General features: G+C 43.8%; 1 protein-coding gene across 4 annotated transcripts in view; it reads left to right on the plus strand.

Moving 5' to 3' along the window:
- Positions 1–23,337, plus strand: part of acaca (acetyl-CoA carboxylase alpha) — a 272,671-nt gene that overhangs the window by 53,831 nt on the left and 195,503 nt on the right. For 3 of the 4 annotated variants that reach the window (XM_070857142.1, XM_070857143.1, XM_070857144.1), the window contains exons 15-23: positions 905–1,008; positions 1,957–2,038; positions 4,751–4,896; positions 5,010–5,160; positions 5,655–5,789; positions 7,771–7,917; positions 13,397–13,585; positions 15,821–15,921; positions 19,775–19,863. In XM_070857142.1, coding sequence (XP_070713243.1) covers positions 905–1,008; positions 1,957–2,038; positions 4,751–4,896; positions 5,010–5,160; positions 5,655–5,789; positions 7,771–7,917; positions 13,397–13,585; positions 15,821–15,921; positions 19,775–19,863 — 1,144 coding nt within the window. The remainder of the gene's footprint in view (positions 1–904; positions 1,009–1,956; positions 2,039–4,750; positions 4,897–5,009; positions 5,161–5,654; positions 5,790–7,770; positions 7,918–13,396; positions 13,586–15,820; positions 15,922–19,774; positions 19,864–23,337) is intronic. The other variant, XM_070857145.1, reaches the window with a different exon arrangement.

Raw genomic sequence — 23,337 nt, forward strand, 5'->3', positions numbered from 1 at the left:
GCAGAGCAGTAATTGATCTCCCCCCTCCCTCCCTCCTTGATTATTACACTCTTCCTCCTGACTACCATATTCCTGGCCAACAAGCTTTTACTGCCTGCGTTGAGAAAATGGCTTTACCTGGTGCTTGCTATTGCCATCAGGTAAAATCATAAATACCCGAGCAGTGAAATTTCTGTCCATTGCAAAAAAAAAAATCATTCAATATCCTTCGCAATTTAAATTTTTTTCCCCAAATGTGTTACGAATATTTTTTTTCTTCCCTCCCTCACCTACCCGAGATGGTTGACTCCTTGCTGTGATATGGTCCATGGGTGCCAGCTGCCCTTCAGTACCGTGCGCAGCAACCATTTTTCGAATGTTGGGCATCACTGCCAAGTTTTGATCTTGGCCCCACCCAATGTCCACACACCAATGTTCCCTCTAAGCTGCACGGTAACGGTTCCGGTTCCGCGCAGGCCGCTCACCGGCTTCTCCGTTGTAAATACCGCGCATGCCCGGAAATTTAAAGGGACCGCCGACTAAAAGAAGCATGCCGCGCAAAACAAAGCGCAGCTTGCAGGGAACATTGCCACACGGGTGCACTTTCTGGCAGGGGTCCCTGAATACTGATCAGGAAGAGGATCCTGAAGGGAATTTTTCTTTTCCCTCCCTAACCTGGGACACTAAGGCCAACAGTAGTATCCCTGTTGGCTCCAATCAGCTAACTCAACACAAATCGAGCCGATGGGGCATCCAATACCGATCTCAGCGGTTCACTTGCACACTGGGCGTACTGTTGAGCCATGGGAGCAACTCTTTTTAAAATTATCATGATTTCACAGCAGTAATTGGGATTGGACAGCATATTTTCATCTATCTGACTGTGTAGTCACTGAAACGTCTCTATTTTCTTTGCCCTCTTTAGGCTGAGAGGCCGGACACCATGCTGGGGATTGTCTGTGGAGCTCTTCATATTGCAGATAAATCCTTCAGAAATAGTGTCTCTAATTTTCTTCACTCGTTGGAAAGGTAAATGAATCGTACTGACCGTGAATTCTTAACAATCTTATCTGAATTGTGCTTTTTAATCTGTATTTTGTGTGTGTGTGTGTCCATTGTTATTGGGTCACTTCAGTACTGATTTTATTCCTACTTGTATCTGAGCTGTTGCTACTGCTGTTTACACAGAAACCCAAATCACACTAATGTGCTGAAATTAGGAAAGTTCCTTCGAATAATAGAACCGTGTCTTATGATAATTGGGAAAAATGCCAAAATAAATGCTGCACAAAGGATTGTTATTACCGACTTTTTTGAGAAGACGCTTACTTTTGCTGGGGTACAGCTCCACAGATATCAGTAGAGCCTCCAATACCGTTACCCAGCTACCCAGTTTTAATGTGTTAGCCTGGACAGTAATGTCGGCAAGCTGTTTGACCCCAGAAAGCGCCACAGCCAAGACTGAACTCTGAGCTTGTCTTCAGCCACCACCCTTTGCCTTTCCCCCACCACAAAGAATTAGATGCAACAGGGAAGCCAAAGGGATGTCCATAAAGGGGAGGAGAAGGTGAAGGTAAACTGGAAAATGAACTTGTATTTCAGTTCAGGTAAAGTTAGGATATAACAAATTCTGTAAACATTCAGCCGGTCAAGCAGCATCCGTGAAGGAAATCGAGGAAGTATCAATTTGGGTGTAAACCCTTTTTCAAAAGTTGTGATGAAGGTACCACATCTGAAACGTTGGCTCCTGTCCACCGCTGCTGCCTCACCTGCTGACTGTTTGCAACATGTTCTGTTTTTGTTTCAGATTTCCAGTATCTGCATTTGTTTTACTTGTGGCCCAGAACGTAACAGCCCTGACTAGTTGAGTGACTAATCCAGCTCTTTTTCACTGGGCTGGTGGGAGCTGATTTGACCACCTAAAAAGTCACGCCATTCCCAATCATACCAATTGTCTGACTGCTTATTTTTCCTTAGGGGCCAAGTTTTGCCGGCTCATACTCTTCTGAACACAGTGGATGGGGAACTCATCTATGAAGGGGTGAAATATACACTAAAGGTAAAGTCATAAATGTAGAGAATGCACTACTAAACCCTCCGTGGGCATGATTTTTGATATTGGAATATTTTTGTAAATGAAATGAGTGAGGTTTCCTCTGGCCACTGTGTGTCGACAATAATTAATTCATTTCAAACACCTGATTAATTTTGCTAGAAATTGTAAATGTATGAAATCTTGCAACTGTGTTTGCAATGTTGGAAATATATGGGTGAAACAGGGTGTTGCAGTGAGTTAGATATGATCCTTCCACCTCCTGAGTTTTAAGGCTTTTCCATCTGTTGGTGGGGGGGGTGGGGGGAAGGGTCCTGTGTAGTTTGGGTATTCTCGAGCCAGTCGCTAGTGGGCGATCTCACTTTGGGAAAAATTGCCATACTGGTGCAGCAGGGAATGCTGTTCTGAGGTCGGAGCTGAAGTATGTTGTTAGACCAGAGAGATTAAAAAAAGATTTGCATTTATGTAGCGCCTTTCCTGAACTCGGGACGTCCTAAAGTGCTTTACATCCAATGAAGTACTCTTTTTGTGTGTAGTCACTGTTGTAATGTAGGAAAACGCGGCAGCCAATTTTGCAAACAGCAAGGTCCCACAAACAGCAATGTGGTAATGAATGACAAGATGATCTGTTTTAGTGATGTTGGTTGAGGGATGAATATTGGCCAGAACACTGAGGAGAACTCCTCTGCTCTTCAAAATAGTACCATAGGGTCTTTTACTTCCACCTCACAGGGCCTTGGTTTAATGTCTCATCTAAAAATAAAAAATGTTTTACTCTACATCGGGCTGTGTGATACTGACCTGGGAGTGTTTGATACTGACGCCAGAAGGAGAAATTTGTTGTGGAGTCCAGGACTAGGGGACATAGCTTAAAAATTAGAGCCAGGCTTTTCAGGAGTGAAGTTGGGAAACAGTTCTATACGCAAAGTCGAATTTGGAATTCTCTTCTGCAAACGGCAATTGATGCTAGGTCAATTGTTAATTTTAAATCTGAGATTGATAGATTATTGTTAACCAAAGGTATTAAGGGATATGGACCAAAAGGCAGGTATATGGAGTTAGATCGCAGATCAGCCATGATCTCGTTGAATGGCGAAGCAGGCTCGAAGAGGCTAAATTCCCCAATCCTGTTCCTATAGGTTGGTCCCTACCTTTTCATGGCCTCGGCCCTCCCTATCTCTAATCTTCTCCAGCCTTCAATCCTCTGACAACTCTGCATTCCTACAACTCTGGCCTCTTGTTTATCCTATAATCTCTGTGCCGCCATTGGTGGCCGTGTCTTCATCCATCTCGTCCCTAATCTCCGGAATTCCCTCCCTAAATTTCTCCACCTCTCCTCCTTAAAACCAACCTCTTTGGCCAAGCGTCTAGTCACCCCTCCAAATATCTCCTGCTTTGGCTCGATGTTAACTTTAGTCTAATTACGCTCTTGTGAAGCATTCAGAACATTTTTCCATATTCATGCAAGTTGCCGAATGTGTAGGAAGTTGTGGGTGCAGGCCTTTCTTTAACAACGTAGCTATAACAAAATATCAGGGTTACAAGTGAAAGTAACACTACTTATGGATGTGTGAGAAACCTGAAACATCAGCAGTAAAGACGCAGTAAAGAAGTTGTCAGATTGGTACTTTTTGCTCCTACGTATCACCTTTTTCCCCTGCAAGTTATAAGATCGGGAAACTAGAAATCCATTCTGTCTCGAACACTGCTATCCCATTTTGAATTTGGGGATCCAAAGGAGTGAAAAGGTCATCAGTGCAGTAATGTGGCAGAATATCAGTAGCCTTTATTAATCTGACAAGGTATCGACCTCACAGCTGGGACTGATTCCAGAGTGTCTGAGTGGAATATTAACAGTGGATTGACTGGTTGGATGTGTGTCTGGATCCGATGCTGTCTTGTGTGCTTGAAGGTTAAAAGTTGCGGGAACTTTTCTCTCCTTTCCCCACTCCACCCGCCGTGGCAACATGTTGAACCCAGTGTAGAACTTGTAGGTCGTCAAAGACTCAAGTTTGATTTCAGATGGGGCAGCAGTTGGGGCGCCTGAAACAGTAGCTATGGGGAAGGCAAAATAAAAAAACAATCAACCAGGGTTTTCACCCTACATCGATGGAAGATACGCACAAAAGTGGGTTCAGCTGTGAGGACTTCCCACCCAGTGGTCCATGACGTGACGATTCTCACTGTCTACAGTCACCCATGAAGTACGGCCCATTAAACAAGATGCTGTCACCCATAAAACTACCCCTGCACAACCTGAAGGTTTGACGGGAGATGAACTTAGCTGAGGAAACCTGGGAAATGCTTTCCATTTTAATTTATTTTCATTGTGATTTTGTTTTGTATCTTGCGTAAATGCATTCCCTCCCCACCGCTATGAGTTCTCCTCCAGCCGGAACAGCTGGGAGACATGCCTGCTCTTGGTACTCCAGGATTGCTATTATTATGAAGGATGCATTCTTCAAGTGAGATGAAGCGGTCTTCCTCCTACATCTCTCGGACGAGACGAGCGCTTGCACTGGGGGAAAGGGTGAGGCTTTTCATCCCAAGACCTCTGGTTGAGGCCTGCCCAAGAGTGGCAAATGAGTATGAAGGGTGGGCATCCACTTGAAACTGCTGGACACCTTGAAGCTGATTGACGAAACGTTTTACATTGCAGCCTCGGTTGTCCCAAGCTGTTCCAGACGTTGTCACCGATGCCTTTTATCCCTTTCCCAGATTACGCGGCAGTCGCCCAATTGCTATGTGGTTATAATGAATTGTTCGCATGTGGAGGTGGATGTTCACCGGCTGAGTGACGGCGGCCTGCTATTGTCCTACGATGGCAGCAGCTACACCTCATACATGAAGGAGGAAGTAGACAGGTGAGGGGCAGAGTTTTTTTTTCCGTCTTCTGACTGCTACTTCAAAGAAGTTATTCTTACTAGACCCTGTGTTGGCGGTAACGCATTTTCACCTCGGGGTCTTTATGTCGCAGATACCGCGTCACAATTGGTAACAAGACTTGCGTATTTGAAAAGGAAAATGACCCATCTCTGTTGCGCTCGCCCTCGGCGGGGAAGCTGATCCAATACACGGTAGAAGATGGCGGCCATGTCTTCATCGATCACTGCTTTGCTGAAATTGAGGTAAATAATCAACAAAATCCAGATAGAGCGAGAATATGAAAGAAGCTGTCATTGTAGAGCGCTGGGAGCACAAGTCCATATTGGATAATTGCATTTTATGTGGTCCACTAGGACCAAGAGAGGATCAGTTTAGGCATCAGTGCCTGCTGCAGCTTTCTGTCGCGACCTGGTGCCAATGTTACTCTGATTTCTGATCTCGGATATCCTTGCATTGTTACGGTACAGATATTTGCCAGTGCAGGGATTAAGGTTACTTTCAAAATTGTTTTCTTGAAAATATTTAGTCAAGGGGATATTAAATACAAGTATTGCACTGAAGTGTGAGCCGATATAATGTGCTCAAGTCCTTGACTGGTCAAGTCTTTGAACCCACATCTTTCTGACTGAGGCGCGAGTGCTACCAGGTAAATCAAGGTTGATTAAACACTAGAACCTAGCATGCAAATATGTAATAAACTGTTCATAGATGTCTAATTATTTTTTTTCTTGTGAAGGTGATGAAGATGGTGATGACACTGGTTGCTCAGGCATCTGGCTGTATTCATTATGTGAAGAGACCGGGAGCAGTTCTTGAACCAGGCTGTGTGATTGCCAAACTGCAATTAGATGATCCAAGCAGAGTGCAGCAGGTAGAAGACGGTTCTGCTTTGAGTTTATTAGATTTGTCTATCCCTAATGTCGTGCCATTAACACCATCAGTGACTGAAGCCTGTACATTTCACTGTGAGCTTCCTTGCTGGATAATCTGGTAACCAAACATTATGGCATTCTATGAAGGAAAGTATTTGTGAAATGTATATTCATTGAATCATAGAATTCTACATTTTGGCCCTTCGTGACTGTGCCGGCCAAAAAAGAGCTACCCAGCCTAATCCCACTTTCCAGCTCGTGGTCCGCAGCCTGGTAGGTTACGGCATTTCAAGTGCATATCCAAGTACTTTTTAAATGCGATGAGCGTTTCTGCCTCTACCGCCCTTTCAGGCAGAGAGTTCCAGACCCCGCCACCCTCTGGGTGAAAAAATGTTCTCCTTAACTCTCCTCTAATCCTTCTACCAATTACTTTAAATTTATGCCTCCCGGTGGTTGTTCTCTCAAGGAAAATAGGTCTTTTCTATCCACTCTATCCAGGCCCCTCATAAATTTAACTAGCTGTCCTGTACCCAAATATTTTGATGATATGCTTGTGTCATGACGCAGTGAAATTTAATGATCTTCATTGTGTTTAAAGGCCAGGAAGTAAAGAGCGAGTTTTCAAGGAGCCAGAATAAATTGAAGCAAAGAGTGATTCGCTCTCTGTTCATTTAATGCAGTGTGAATGCACTGTTAATCGGTGCAGTGATAGCCAGAGATTTTCTTGCTACAGTTCAGGCAATCAGACGGTCTGTGAGAAATAACAACAGTTAAGTTTTCAGCAGGCAGCTTTCTGGCGCCACCAAGCGGTAGGATGCAGGTTTGCATCTAAAGTTTCCTTTGCAGAAAGTTCCTAAATCCACCTGATTGCATCCCAAGTGGAGGTGAGGCAAGCGCCCGCTGCGAGGCAGGGAACGTCAGCTCGGGTCACTTAATTCCTCATTCAAAGTCACAGATAGTCTTTGAAATGGGGCTTGGAGTAAGTTGTTTGCCTGCCATCTCAAACATATCAAGCGAACAGACATAGAGGAGGTTGAAGGGGGAAGGGTAGCAGTTTCATTTATAGCAAACGTTTTATTTACAGGCTTCCCCAAAGGCTCATTGAGTTTATCCTTCTGTGAACTGAATAACTGAACCGTGCAGAGCAGAAAGGTTCCAAGTCAGCACTGTTGGATGATATCAGCTGGAATGGCAGTAGAGAGTCTATAACTGACCTCCTGCTACTGGATAGAAAGGGGAAAATTGGCCAAGGTTCCAGGTCCTGATTGCTGCGCAATTCCCTTTGCTGAAAGTGTTCATGTGTAGATATTTGGTGAGGACAGCGTTAGATGTGACTGAGATGGCAGTAACAGTCAAATAGCCGAATGACCATACCTAAATCAAAATACTGTGGATGCTGGAAATCTGAAATAGAAACAGAAAAATACTCAGCAGGTCAGGCAGCATCTGTGGAGAGAGAAACCGAGTTAACGGTTCAGGTCGATGACCTTTCATCAGAACTGCAAAAGTTAGAGATGCACCAGATTTTAAACAGGGGCAGGGTAAGAAAGAACAAAAGCCCGATGACATTCACTGTCACTGTTGCTCATACATGGAAAATGGCCACATGAGTGAGATGGCGAAGTGAGGCCTATGAAAGAGTATCCCAGAGGGAATCGAGGGGTCCAGAAGAGAAGGAAGGGAAAAGATTCAGCGAGTTTATCAAGATTTGTTTTTAGTATTTTATGTAGATTGGGATTGAATCGTACAGCAAAGTCATAGAACACTTCACATTAGGAAGATTATAAAAGAAGCTACGATTTCTTCATGACACAATTATGTATTTTGCTACTCAATTATCTCAAATAGGCACAGTTTGTGTTCCTTTCTTGAGCTGCATTCGAGATCTGCTGGAGTGCTGACGTTGCATTCATTTACAGTGTGTGGCATTTAAGTTTGTTCCTGAAATGCCCAAGTTTTGTGTCTTATGCTTGATTCCAGGCGGAATTATACACAGGAACACTGCCCAAGATCCAGAGCTTGGCCCTCCGAGGGGAAAAACTCCACCGTATCTTCCATTACGTCCTGGATAACCTGGCGAACATTATGAATGGATTCTGCCTGCCTGAGGCCTACTTCGACATCAAGGTACCAGCTCAGGATGAAGAGTAGGGACTTTGCCGAAGGGTTGGGTTCACGTCCCTGTTTGTCAGGCAGATGAAAAACGAATTCAAGTTAAACCAGAACAGTGAGGCAAGGGGAAACGTGTTCAAACTAGCGAAAGACAAATTTAGGAGTGGTGTCGGGAAACTCTTCATATAAAGTGTGATTAATGTGCAGAATGGATTTCTGGGTAGAGTAATGGAAGGGGAAAAAACTGGTATCCTTTAACATGCTTTGATGGAGGGATTGTAGGTGTCTTTCTGGATGCATAAGCTTGGGTAGATCAAGTGCCTTACATTGCCTGTATCTTACAAATGTCAGTTATGGTTCAGTGGGTAGCGCTCTCGCCTCTGAGTCAGAAGGTTGTGGGTTCAAGTCCCACTCCAGGAACTTGAGCGCACAAATCTAGGCTGACACTCCAGTGCTGAGGGAGTGGTGCACTGTCGGAGGTGCTGTCTTTCAGATAAAACGTTAAACCGAGGCCCCGTCTGCCTTCTGAGGTGGATGTAAAAGATCCCATGGCAGTATTTTGAAGAAGAGCAGGGGAGTTATCCTCGGTATCCTGACCAATATTTATCCCTCAATCAACATAACAAAAACAGATTATCTGGTCATTACCACATTGCTGTTTGTGGGAGCTTGCTGTGCATAAATTGGCTGCCACGTTTCCCACATTGCAACAGTGACTACACTCCAAAAGTACTTAATTGGCTGCAAAGAGCTTTGAGACGTCCGGTGGTCATGAAAGGCGGCATATCAATGCAAGTCTTTCTTTCTTCTTTCTGTAAATATAAATTATTTGCATAGGGTAAATAAGATCGGAGAGATGAATGCGTGGCTCAAAGATTGGTGTGGGAGCAATGGGTTTGCATTCATAGGGAACTGGCACCAGTACTGGGGTAAGAGGGAGCTGTTCTGTTGGGACAGGCTTCACTTGAACCAGGTTGGGGCCAGAGTCCTGGCGAATCAAATAACTAGGGCTTTAAACTAAATATTGCGGGGGCGGGTCCGATGAGTGGCAATATGAAAAGAGAAAGGAGAAGGCAAAAGTGCAGGGTAGCAATAGGGGTAATGATAACCAGAGTGTGACAGGAAGGGACAAAATTAAAAGCTCTATCAGAACGCACGCAGCATTCGTAACAAGATAGATGAGTTGACAGCACAAGTAGAAATAAATGGGTATGATCTGATTGCCATTACAGAGACGTGGTTGCAAGATGACCAAGAATGGGAACTGAATATTCAAGGGTATTTGCCATTTTGTAAGGATAGGCAGAAAGGAAAAGGAGGTGCGGTAGCTCTATTAATAAGGGATGAGAGTAGTACAGTCGTGAGAAATGACATTGGCTCAGATGATCAAGATGTAGAATCAGTTTGGGTGGAGATGAGAAATAATAAGGGTTGGAGGTCACTGGTGGGAGTGGTCTGCAGGTTCCAAGCAGTAACCACACTATAAATCAAGAAAAAAATAGAGGCTTGTAAGAAAGGTACGGCAATGATCATGGGCAATTTTAATCTTCATATTGCTTGGACAAATCAAATTGGCAAAGGTCGCCTGGAGGAAGAGTTCATAGAGTGCATGTGGAATGGTTTCTTGGAGCAATACATTGAGGAACCAGCCAGGGAGCAGACTATTTTGGATCTGGTAATGTGTAACGAGTCTGGATTAATTAATGATCTCGTAGTAAAGGATCCTCTTGGGAAGAGTGATCATAGCATGGTAGAATTTAAAATTCAGTTTGAGGGTGAGAAAGCTAGTTCTCAAACTAGTGTCCTGAACTTAAATAAAGGTAATTACAAAGGTATGAAGGTAGAGCTGGTTAAAGTGGACTGGGAAAATATATTAAAGGATAAGACTGTAGCAAAGCAGTGGCAAACATTTAAGGAGATATTTCATAACTCTCAGCAAAGATATATTACAGTGAGAAAGAAAGACTCTAAGAGAAGGATGAACTATCTGTGGCTAACTAAGGAAGTAAAGAATGGTATCAAGTTGAAAACAAAGGCATACAATGTTGCGAAGATTAGTGGAAGGCCAGAGGATTGTGAATTTTTTAGAAATCGGCAAAGGACGGCTTAAAAAAAAATAAGAGAGCGAAGATAGCTTATGAGAGTAAACTAGTAAGAAATATAAAAACAGACAGTAAGAGCTTCTACAGGTATATAAAAAGGAAGCGAGTAGCTAACGTAAATGTTGGTCCCTTAGAGGATGAGACTGGGGAATTAATAATGGGAAACAGAAATGGCTGAGACTTTGAACAAATATTTTCGGTCTTCATAGTAGAAGACACTAAAAACATCCCAATAATGGATAATCAAGGGGCTATAGGGAGGGAGAAGCTTAAAATTATCACTAGAGAAAAAGTACGAGGCAAACTAATGGGACTAAAGGTGAACAAATCGCCTTGTTCTGATGGCCTGCATCATAGCGTCTTAAATGAGGTGGCTGCAGAGATAGTGGATGCATTGGTTGTAATCTACCAAAATTCCCTGAATTCTGGCGAGGTCCCAGCGGACTGGAAAACCACAAATGTAATGTACCCTATTTAAGAAAGGAGGGAGACAGTCGCAGGACATTTAGAAAATCATAATGCAGTCAAGCAGAGTCAGCATGGTTTTATGAAAGGGAAATCATGTTTGACAAATTTGCTCGAAATCTTTGAGGATGTAACGAGCAGGGTGGATAAGGAGGTACCAGTGGATGTGGTGTATTTGGATTTCCAGAAGGCATTCGATAAGGTGCCACATGAGGTTACTGCACAAGGTAAGAGTTCACGGGGTTGGGGGGTAATATATTAGCGTAGATAGAGATTTGGCTAACAGAAAGCAGAGTCCGCATAAATAGGTAATTTTCCGGTTGACGAACTGTAACAAGTGGGATGCCGCAGGGATCAGTGCTGGGGCCTCAACTACTTACAATTTATATTAATGACTTGGATGAAGGGACCGAGTGTAATGTAGCCAAATTTGCTGATGAGCAAAGATAGGTGGGAAAGCAAGCTGTGAGGAGGCCGCAAAGAACCTACAAAGGGATAATAGATAGGTTAAGTGAGTGGGCAAATATTTGGCAGATGGAGTATAATGTGGGAAAATGTGAGATTATCCACTTTGGTAGGAAAAATAAAAAAGCAAATTAATATTTAAATAGGGAGAGATTACAAAATACGATGGTACAGAGGGATCGGGGGGTCCTTATCCATGAAACACACAAATCTAGTATGCAGGTACAGCAAATAATCAGGAAGGCAAATGGAATGTTGGCCTTTATTGCAAGGGTGATGGAGTATAAAAGTAGGGAAGTCCTGCTACAACTGTACAGGGTGTTGGTAAGACTACACCTGGAGTACTGCGAACAGTTTTGGTCTCCTTATTTAAGGAAGGATATACTTGCACTGGAGGCAGTTCACAGAAAGTTCACGAGGTTCATTCCTGAGATGGAGGGTTGTCATATGAAAGGTTTAGCAGGTTGGGCCTATACTCATTGGAGTTTAGAAGACGGAGGTGATCTTATTGAAACGTATAAGATTCTGAGGAGGCTTGACCAGGTAGGTGCAGAGAGGATGTTTTCCCTCATGGGGGAATCTAGAACTAGGGGGCATAGTTTCAGAATAAGGGCTCACCCATTTAAAAAGGAAATGAGGATAAATTTCTTCTTTCAGGGGGTCGGGAATCTTTGGAATTCTCTGCCCCAGGGAGCTGTGGAGGCTGGGTCATTGAATGTATTTAAGGTGGAGATAGACAGATTTTTGAAAGATAAGGGAGTCGAGGGTTATGGGGAGTGGGCGGGGAAGTGGAGTTGAGACCAGGATCAGATCAGCCATGATCTTATTCAATGGCAGAGCAGGCTCGAGGGGACAAATGGTTTACTCCTGCTCCTGTTTCTTCTTACGTTTTCTAAAAAATAGATCTAACCATAAGCTCTGGAAATCCCTCCCTAAAGCTCTCCGCCTCTCTACCTCTTACCTCCTTTAAGACGCTCCTTAAAACCTCCCTCTCTCTGCTCTCTTGTCGTCTTATGCGGCTTGGTGTCAAATTTTGTTTTATAATGCTCCTGTGAAACACCTTGGGACGTTTACTACATGAAAGGCGCTATATGAATACAAGTTGTTGTTGTAAACATGCAGTTCAATGTGTTACCGTTCACTGCAATTTTGAGCTCTGTTAGCTTGGGGCAGAATTTAATAAGGTTGGAAATAAGTGATCTGCACGAGAAATTTTAAGGTTGAGGATGTATTGTTTGGACAAATCTGGAGAACGTCGGGCATTATGTGTACCATATCTGCAGCCCTAATTAGTTTTTTATTTTGGGTTTAAGCGCACTTTCAGTGCCAGATGTGTATCTGTGTGCGTTCAGGAAGGGGTGTAATGAAAATGTGGGGGGCGGGGGGGCGGTCTTTCCGACAATGCATGTTGAAGGCTACTGGTCATGACTGCCAAATGCTGGGCATTTTTAAAAAAAAAAAGAGGAAAATCCATTAAATGAGGGATAAGATTGTAGTAAAAAAGAAAATGGATCAGTTCATATTGAGCTGCAGTGCTGTTCCTTGTCTAACTAATTGTGTTCCAAAAACATGCGAAAATGATGGGCAGGAAGAGACCAGATGGTCCAACAAACCAGCCCCACACAGTCACGATGCATCGTGATTTACAACATACCCCTCTGCCAACAGCAGTGCTGAAATGACTTTTTCAAATTTTCTCTAACATTTTCTCACCTGCTTAGGGTGCTGCTGTTGCTCAGGTGCAGTACCACAGAAGGTTAGTAGCCCTCCAGCACCGTATCCAAGTGGCTATTCCTGTCTGAGGCTGGACAATGATTATCAGCAGGCTGTTGAACTGTGGAGGCATCACAGCTAAAACTGATCCAGCCTTTACCCAACATTCACTCATTTTTCAATAAGGATCAGCCAATACTGATTCGGGACAGAAGGCTTGACGTGATCTCTTTTCCCTCTGCCCCCCCCCCCCCCCCCGGTAGGCTAGATGTACTGAGGCTAATTATAGTGTTCCTACTGTTACTTGTCTGAGATCGGCTGATTCATCAGGATTGAACCTGGGAACTTCTAACCAAAAAAGACTTGCATCTATATAGTGCCTTTCACGACCACCGGACATCCCAAAGCGCTTTACAGCCAATGAAGTACTTTTTGAAGTGTAGTAACTTGTAATGTACGAAATACGGCAGCCAATTGCACACAGCAAGCTCCCACAAACAGCAATGTGATAATGGCCAGATAATCTGTTTTTGTTATGTTGATTGAGGGATAAATATTGGCCAGGACACCGGGGATAACTCTCCTGCTCGTCTTCAAACTAGTGCCATGGGATCTTTTACGTCCACCTGGTCTGTTTGATGGAGTACCACATCACATGAAACATTTACCCACTTAAGGGAAGGGGGAGGATTCAAAGTTTTGCACAGAAGGAAAGCACTCTTGAGTTTAACCTATGACTTTTGCTTGAGGTGAAGAACTGGGTGGAAAGATTGATGCAGACCTTGAGGGATCCCTCCCTCCCACTCCTAGAGCTACAGGATATCATGACCAGTGTTTCTGGAAGAATCCCTCAAGCGGTGGAGAAGGCGATCAAGAAGGAGATGGCGCAGTACGCAAGCAACATTACCTCAGTGCTCTGCCAATTCCCCAGCCAACAGGTACTTGCAAGAGCTTTTCAGAAAGGAAGATATACGACCTGGCCTTAAATTACATTTGAGACATTTCTGGGTTTTTTTTCCCCAACTGAGTGATTTTTATTCAACAAAAAAAAAAATCAATATGGGTCAAAGCAGAAAGTTACCAAAGGACATAGGCAGATGAAGTGAGTGGACAAAAACTGTGGCAAATGGAGTTCAATGTGGGGAAGTGTGCGATTATCCAGTTTAGGCCCAAGAAAGACACATTGGAATATTTTCTTAATGGCGAACGGTTAGGAATTGTGGAGGAGCGAAGGGTGTCCAGGGATACAAATCTAGTGCACCGGTTCAAAAAATAATTTAATAAGGCTAATGGAATGTTGGCCTTTATCTCCAAGGGTCCTGGAAGGAAGGTTCTGTTGTGCAGAGCCTTGTTCAGACCCCACCTGGAGCACTGGGTTCAGTTTTGGGCACTGCACCTCAGAAAGGATATATTGGCCCTGGACGAGGTACTGCACAGATTCGCTACAATGATACCAGGGGTTAAAGGGTTAAAATTATGAGGTCAGGTTGCTTAGACCTGTCTTGTATTCCCCTTGAGTTTAGATGGTTGAGGGGTGATCTAATCGAAGAGCTTAAAATGATCGAAGGATTCAGTAGTGTACGTGCAGAGCAGCTATTTCCTCTGGTGGGGGAATCCAGAACAATGGGGCACAATCTTAAAATAAGACCTAAGCTATTCATGAGTGAAATCAGGAAGCAGCTTTTCACACACAGGATTGCCGAAATCAGGGATTTTCTTACCCCAAAATGCTATAGATTCCAGGGGTCAGTTGAAATTTTCAAGTCTGCGATCGACAGATTTTTATTATATAAGGGTATCGAAGGTGAGTAAATGGAGTTGAAGTACAAATCAGCCATGATCTAACGAAAGCACAGACTGGAGGGGCAGAATGGCCTAGGTCTGTCCCATGTTAACACTAATTGTATGCATGTTGTTAGAGACGAAGGAAAGTCTAAGCACTCATTCATTTTATAAAAGATTCCTGGGATGGGGGATTGTCCAATGAGGAGAAATTGAGTAGAGTAGGCCTATATTTGCTTGAGTTTAAAAGAATGAGAGGTGATTTCATTGAAACATACAAAATTGTTACAGGGCTCGACAGAGTAGATGCAGGGAGGATGTTTCCCCTAGCTGGGGAGTCTAGAACCAGGGGCTACTGTTTCAGAATAAGGGGTCGGCCATTTAGGACTGAGATGCGGAGAAATTTCTTCATTCCGAGGGTGGTTAATCTTTGGAATTCTCTACCCCAGAGGGCTGTATATTCAAGACGGAGATTGATAGATTTTTGGATATTAAGGGGATAAAAGGATATGGGTTAGTGCAGGCAAGTGGAGTTGAGGTGGAAGATCAACCATGATATTGAATGGCGGAGCAGGCTCGAGGGGCCAATTCCTGCTCCTATTATGTTCTTGTATATGTGTGGAGGTGGAGAAGTCGAGTTCTGAAGATTGAGTGACTTGCGATGGGTACAGTAAGCGTCCTAGAAACTGGCAGTTGCACTTGGCCTTTCGAGATCCCCAATCCCAAACAGTGGCCGACTTGAGGGTCCTTTTCGGGAACGTTCCAACAAAAGACAGCCCTGCATGCTGTTCTTCAGAGTGATGGTTTGAGGTTCGCAGCCACGATTCGTCATGCAGAGTTGCTGAGTGGCCGTTTTACTTGTGCTTTGGGGGATGGAGAGCCCTTTCTCCAAAAACAGCGCCCCCTGGCTTTCAGTTGCTGGACAGCAAGTGGTGAGCGAGTACATGAGTGAACTAAATACTAGCACCAGCCTGACGTTAAGTGGGCTGTGGGCCCAGAAAGTAATAGCGCAGGAGATCTGTCGACTGCCCCTCAGCCATGTTCCATGCATCACTGAGTAAGTGTGCCTATATGAAATGCCCCAGTGTTAGTGGGTGGGGGGTGGGGGTGTGAGGGCTGTGCACTGTGCCACAAGGTTTAACGGTTTCACAGATTAGGTGCAACGATTCTGTATGCGCTAGTTAGACCGTACTGTCTGTCGAAGATACTAAGCATCTAATGATGTTAATGGATATCTGATGTGAGGTCACTTTCCCACGCTTTGAGCTGGAGATAATCTAAAGAGTCCCTCAAAATCATAAAATTATTTACATATTGTATATTAAAATTATTGGATGCACTCATTTAAAATCTCTGCCGATTGCAGCTAAAGTTTCTCTCTCCGTTTTCAGATTGCCAATATACTGGACAGCCATGCTGCAACTCTGAACAGGAAGTCTGAGCGGGAGGTTTTCTTCATGAATACCCAGAGCATAGTTCAGCTGGTGCAGAGGTGAGTAATACAGTTGGCAGGGGTTAATCCTGAGCTTTCATCAAGTTTGAGAGTCTGGCTCAGGCTTTTCGGTGGGTCCATTGTGAGGGACACGGTCAGTGTATCAGCTCGGGGCTGTAGCATCTGCACTAGAACAGCATTTACATGGGAAGGGGCAGTTTGTGACTTTGTAGGTGGTATTTGCGCTGGTCCATATTCCACAAGCTGGAGGTAGTGTTTAGTCCCAGTGCTAAGGAGGGGGGGGGGCATTGACCGCTGGTCCCCACTGCTGATCCATGCTGGAAATGACTGAATGTAGATCAGTTGAATTTGGCCACAGTATTCCTCCGTGATTGAATAGCATGCGAGCACTCACCTTCCACGTTCTCGTGTGAATAACTCCAGGAAGCGTCAAAGAGCAACACGGCACCAGGCCGTGGCTGTAATTTATTCTTCTATGCTTTTTCCCCCTTTTCTCCCACCTCTTTGAGCTGCCAAAGGTAGAGCTGTGTAGGCTGGGGTCTGGAGACAGGGTGTTTGCCTCTTCAGCTGTGGACGCTCAGTGTCCCAAGGATAATGGCTTTTTAAAAACAAGGTACTCATAATCCATTTCCTGGCTACATAAACTGTCTGGGATCCTAGCTCCCCAATAGTTCAGTGGGTGTGCATGTCTGGTAATCAAGGGCGGTCCTCTTAACTTGTGCACTGACCTGTTATTCAGACCTTTGAATTCAGATAAATCTACATTTGTGGAGAAAGGGCAAATTTGAACCATTCCCAATGTTCTCCTTACTGACCTGCAGCCATACTGGGATCGGTGGGAGAGAGTCAGTAAAATTCAGTGGTACCAATGCCAACCAGTAGAACCTGTGCCCTCCAGTACCAGATACATTAATTGACCATTGCTGGCTGATATTCTGACTAGTCTTTAGAGATCATGAAATAATTGGAAATGTTCACTCAAGAATTCTGTCTAGGTTCAAGGATGCACAGAATCTTGTTCATGTTTTCTTTCCATTGAAATTGATAGTTTGTCTTGGCTCATGTATATGCATTGCCAATATCACCTTGCAGTGTCTTTGCTTGTATGTGTTGGTGACTTTCAAATGCGTCTAATAATATCATCATTTGCATCTTTTTATGAAGAGATTTGAATATTAAATGAATGAAAATGCTTAAGCTTTGGTTTCTGTATTTAGTATTTATGTATTCATGCTTTAAAAAAAAAAAGTCAGCCCTACATGCTAATGGCTTGATTATTGCAGGAATGTTACTGAACAAAACCTGTCAAAGCAATTTTGAAAATAGCTTGAAATCATTTGCTGCCGTTGAAATGACCGTCGAATGTAATTGTGGAACACACGAGAATTATGAAGATGATGAAGTTTGATGGGGTTTCTTGGGACCAGCTGGAAAAGTTTCCACATTATCCCATTGGCTTTAATTAGAAAAAGTGCTAGAAATATTACTTGTCAGGTTTACAACACACAGATTAATTATTGTATATCACTTTTTATTCCTCCTTTTTGCCCACTCGGAGATTTGGCCAAGTGACATAAGAACATGAGAAATAGGAGTAGGTCATTTGGCCCCTCGAGCCTGCTCCGCCATTCAGTATCATGGCTCATATGGTCTTGGCCTCAACTCCACTTCCCTGCCCGCTCCCCATAACCCTCGACTCCCCTATCGTTCAAAAATCTATCTCCACCTTAAATATATTCAGTTATATATTTGCATACGTTCAGCTCCTTGCTCGGTGTTGCCCCGTTGGTATTGCTCCATGGTGCTGTCTGAAAGATGATTGGATAGCCAGACAACTGAGCACCAGGTCAGGTCTTGGGTTCCAAAAGCAGCAGTTCACTGAGCTTTTCATTCTGAAGCGGATAAAGCGACTATCGTGTCTTAGGATGTGAAGACCACAGAGCTTATTTTTGGCTAATGGAGACCAGCCTTCTTTCGGTTGAGAAAAAAATTAATCCAGTTAGGACCGTTAATGACCAGGTCAGACCAGCTGATGCAGTGAACTGCTTTAAACCGTTCTAACGCAGGGTCATCGATCTGAAACGTTATCTCTGTTTCTCTCTCCACAGATGCTGCCTGACTTGCTGAGTATTTCTAGCATCTTCTGTTTGAGTCCAGCAGTATTTTGCTTTTGCTTTAAACTGTTGTCTGTCACAGGATAGAAACTCTGCTAACTGGTTGAATTGCATCGGGCCAGATTGGTTGAGTGCCGAGGGCCCAGGGGCAGCACGGGCCAGCCCACACTGCGATGTGTGTGCGCACTAGGTCCGTGCAGCAGAGCAGGTCTCCAGTCGCCCTGGTTAATCCTTGCCATTGGATAAAGGCCGAGCTTTGTCACGCCTGTGTGATGGCTGGTGTGCAACAGTCACCACACGTTTAAAAAAAATCCACACACAGGCATCTTCCACCCCCTCAATTAGCATTCAGGACTGGAACATCAGGTCCTTCATCTCTGAACTCATGTGGAAGCAAGTCATCCTCGTTCGAGGGACCGCCTCTGTTGATGATGATCATCATGCCTGTCAAACCCAGCTCTCCTAACCCATTACAAAAGCAAAATATTATGGCTTCTGGAAATCTGAAATAAAAACGGGAATTGCTGGAAATACCGCAGGTCAGACAACATCTGTGGAGAGAGAAACAGCGTAAACTTTTCAGGTCAACGACCCTTCGTCAGAACTGGAAAAAGTTAGAGATGTAACCGCTTTTAAGCAAGTACTGGGGCAGGGAATGGGGAGGAAAGAACAAGAGAAGGTCTGATAGGGTGGATGGCAGAAGATATTAAAAGACAAAAGCGATGATGGTGCGAGGCAAAAGGAGATGGTAAAGGAACAAAAGATGGGTCTAGATAGGGTGTAAATGGAAATATCAGAATTATCAACACTTGCTTAATAGCTGAATCATCAACCCTGCACTTGCTTAAAACCTGTTGTACAGTTAGAGCGTCCGAAATCCAGAAACCTTAGGACCGTGGCCATTCCGGATTTTGTGTATTTCCAGATTTCGTCTTTCCGACGTCCCGAATCTGGAAACGCCTGGGGCTGCGGAGAGGCAGCTGAGGGTCCGGGGGGGGGGCGGTGCTGTGGGTCAGGGGTCAGCAGTTCCAGGTTTGGCAGCGTCGGCGGCCGGGAAAAACCCGTGTTGAAGACCTGCAAAAAAAAGTTAGTTTTTTTTTGTGATTTAGTAGGCAAGGGTTTGTGAATGTTTAGTGAATTTTTATTTTTTGTTTGGTGTTTTCCCCACTCCCAACTTGCAGCAGTAATCGGTTTTTAAAAAAAAGTCAGGATTCCGGAACATATTCCGGACGACCCCTGCACGGATCAGCGTGATGTCCAGATTACGGAACATTCCGAATTTTGGAACTCCAGATTTCGGACACTCAAACTGTATCTCTAACTTTTTTCAGTTCTGATGAAAGGTCATCGACCCGAAACGTTAGCTCTGTTTCTCTCTCCACAGATGCTGCCAGACCTGCTGAGCATTCTCAGTATTTTCTGGTTCTATTTCTCCCAACCTATTGTACAGTTCACTCCTGTATCATCCCATGGCAGTGCTAATTAAGACTATTTGCAAAGTCTGGACAAGTTAGTAAAGGAGTGACTAAGAAAAGCCAAATTATTACATCACCATCAACAGCAAAATAATTTTCTAGAAAAAAAACGCACAACCCATAAAATTTAACAGGACAAGAGATCTTTCCTAAGTAATCAATGGAAATTGAGCTTTGTTTTTTGAAACTGGCTGTTCGAGGCCTTTAGTCTGTCGCAGGACCCCAGAATAAAGCACCCTTTATTCCAGACTCCATTTGATATTACGATGAACTGCACTCCTCAGTTCTGTGTTTTTTTTTCAGGTATCGGAGTGGAATCCGGGGTCACATGAAAGCTGTTGTCATGGATCTTCTTCGACAGTATCTGAAGGTGGAGATCGAATTCCAGCAAGGTTTGTCCAGCTTTATCTAACTAAAGCGCATCTCTCTCAAATACAGACTGAGCAATGCTTCTCATTTCAATTTAGTGCATCTTAAAAGTGAGTGCTCTTCCTTTTTTTTTTGCAAGCTGTCTAAATTGTGTGTCGTCTCCATTAACTGATCGCGTTAATTAATTAATCACATCACATGAGTTTTGACTCCCCTCCTCGTATCCCTTATCCCAAACTTAGTTCATGCAACGGGGTACGGTAGCACAGTGCTTCTAGTAATCCAGAGGCCTGGACTAATCCGGAGATGAGAGTTCAAATCCTGGCAGCTGGGGAATTTAAATTCAATTAATTAGATAAATCTGGAATAAAAAGCTACAAGCAATAATGGTGACTGAAACCAGATTGCCGTAAAAACCCATCTGATTCACTAACGTCCTTTCGGGAAGGAAATCTGCCGTCCTTCCCTGGTCTGGCCAATATGTGACTCCAGATATATGTGGTCTCTATATTATATATATATATATATATTTATATTATATATATTATATTATATATAGTATAGTATTAGGCAGTCACTCATACCGAGGATGACCTGCTTCCGTATCAAGAAGGCGGCTCACTACCACCTTCTAGAGGGAAATTACGGATGGGCAATAAATGCTGGCCTTGCCAGCAACGCAGACATCCAATGAATTTTTGTTTAAAAATGACCCCTTATGCCAGTAGAAAAAGGCAATCTTTAGCCCATCTTTCTGGGCTGGAACTGAACCCAAGATCCAGAGGTGTAAGGGGACTCTGAGCTGGAGCTGTGTGTTTCCATTTCTGACGTTAGCTTGGGAGCTGGATCAGAATGGCCAGAGTACTGTGGGATCAGTATCAAATGATTTTCTTTTGCAGTGTTTGGGAGCATTGGTGAAATGTCTTTTCTATATTCAGATGAAGGGATTAATGCCAGCAGGAGAAAGGTGATTTTGAGGTGACTATTTTCTGTCAGTGGTGAGTTTACACCACCTGATGAGTGTAGCAAAAAGAAAATCTGTGCAGTGACGCTGTTTAAAATAGGGTTTGCGGTCTACTGTTAATTCAAAGTTTTTTTGCCCAAAAAATTATCCAGTAGTACGAATTATTGGCTTGCCTTGGATGAAGGAATGTGTTGTGGTGGATATTTGCACCACTATTAATTTACCACAAGATGGCAGCAGTGTACTAGTCAGGATAGGCAGCAGTCCATTGTATTAAAATAAATCACCTGGAATATCTTGTTTCTCTGCAGTAGTAAGAACATATGACATGCTATAGTTAATGCACAATATATAGTCGTTGGACCAGTAGAAGTTCATTTAAAATAGAATTAAGGAAAGGCCCATCTTTGATTCCTGTCTGTGTTAAAATAGCTGACCGCAGCAGGTCAGAGGTAATGAGCTAGAATCGGCTGCAGCATGACTAGGTAAGGATAGAGTCTTCACTGGTGATTACTGTTGATGACCCCTACTGGATGTGCACACATATTGACATCTGATGAGGAGAGCATCGGGCTCGGCTATGATATCAACCGGGGTCAGAGCGCTGACTATCGTTGTCGAGGTTCGCAGGTAAATAATGGCCACTTGAATGAAGTGGTAGGGAGTGAATACTAAAAAGAAACAAAGACTTGCATTTATATAGTTTCTTTCACGACTATCGGACATCGCAAAGCGCTTTACAGCCAATGGAGTACTTTTTGAAGTGCAGTCACTGTTGTAACGTAGGAGGCGCGGCAACCAGTTGCGCACAGCAAGCTCCCACGAACAGCACTGTGATAATGACCAAGTCTGTTTGTGATGTTGGGATGAGGGATAGATATTGGCCAGCAAAGGGCAAAAAACGTTAGTGGGAGTTGTGTACAGACCTCCAAACAGTAGTAGTGATGTTGGGAAGGGCATCAAACATGAAATTAGGGGTGCACGCAATAAAGGTGCAGCAGTTATAATGGGTGACTTTAATATGCACATAGATTGGGTTAACCAAACTGGAAGCAATACGGTGGAGGAGGATTTCCTGGAGTGCATAAGGGATGGTTTTTTAGACCAATATGTCGAGGAACCAACTAGGGGGGAGGCCATCTTAGACTGGGTGTTGTGTAATGAGAGAGGATTAATTAGCAATCTCGTTGTGCGAGGCCCCTTGGGGAAGAGTGACCATAATATGGTGGAATTCTGCATTAGGATGGAGAATGAAACCGTTAATTCAGAGACCATGGTCCAGAACTTAAAGAAGGCTAACTTTGAAGGTATGAGGCGTGAATTGGCTGGGATAGATTGGCGAATGATACTGAAGGGGTTGACTGTGGATGGGCAATGGCAGACATTTAGAGACCGCATGGATGAACTACAACAATTGTACATTCCTGTCTGGCGTAAAAATAAAAAAGGGAAGGTGGCTCAACCGTGGCTATCAAGGGAAATCAGGGATAGCATTAAAGCCAAGGAAGTGGCATACAAATTGGCCAGAAATAGCAGCAAACCCGGGGACTGGGAGAAATTTAGAACTCAGCAGAGGAGGACAAAGAGTTTGATTAGGGCAGGGAAAATGGAGTACGAGAAGAAGCTTGCAGGGAACATTAAGACGGATTGCAAAAGTTTCTATAGATATGTAAAGAGAAAAAGGTTAGTAAAGACAAACGTAGGTCCCCTGCAGTCAGAATCAGGGGAAGTCATAACGGGGAACAAAGAAATGGCGGACCAATTGAACAAGTACTTTGGTTCGGTATTCACTGAGGAGGACACAAACAACCTTCCGGATATAAAAGGGGTCGGAGGGTCTAGTAAGGAGGAGGAACTGAGGGAAATCCTTATTAGTCGGGAAATTGATGGGATTGAAGGCCGATAAATCCCCAGGGCCTGATGGACTGCATCCCAGAGTACTTAAGGAGGTGGCCTTGGAAATAGTGGATGCATTGACAGTCATTTTCCAACATTCCATTGACTCTGGATCAGTTCCTATAGAATGGAGGGTAGCCAATGTAACCCCACTTTTTAAAAAAGGAGGGAGAGAGAAAACAGGGAATTATAGACCGGTCAGCCTGACATCGGTAGTGGGTAAAATGATGGAATCAATTATTAAGGATGTCATAGCAGTGCATTTGGAAAGAGGTAATATGATAGGTCCAAGTCAGCATGGATTTGTGAAAGGGAAATCGTGCTTGACAAATCTTCTGGAATTTTTTGAGGATGTTTCCAGTAGAGTGGACAAGGGAGAACCAGTTGATGTGGTATATTTGGACTTTCAGTAGGCTTTCGACAAGGTCCCACACAAGAGATTAATGTGCAAAGTTAAAGCACATGGGATTGGGGGTAGTGTGCTGACATGGATTGAGAACTGGTTGTCAGACAGGAAGCAAAGAGTAGGAGTTAATGGGGACTTTTCAGAATGGCAGGCAGTGACTAGTGGGGTACCGCAAGGTTCTGTGCTGGGGCCCCAGCTGTTTACACTGTACATTAATGATTTAGACGAGGG

This window comes from Pristiophorus japonicus, chromosome 16 (assembly GCF_044704955.1).
Source record: "Pristiophorus japonicus isolate sPriJap1 chromosome 16, sPriJap1.hap1, whole genome shotgun sequence".
Lineage (NCBI taxonomy): Eukaryota > Metazoa > Chordata > Chondrichthyes > Pristiophoridae > Pristiophorus > Pristiophorus japonicus.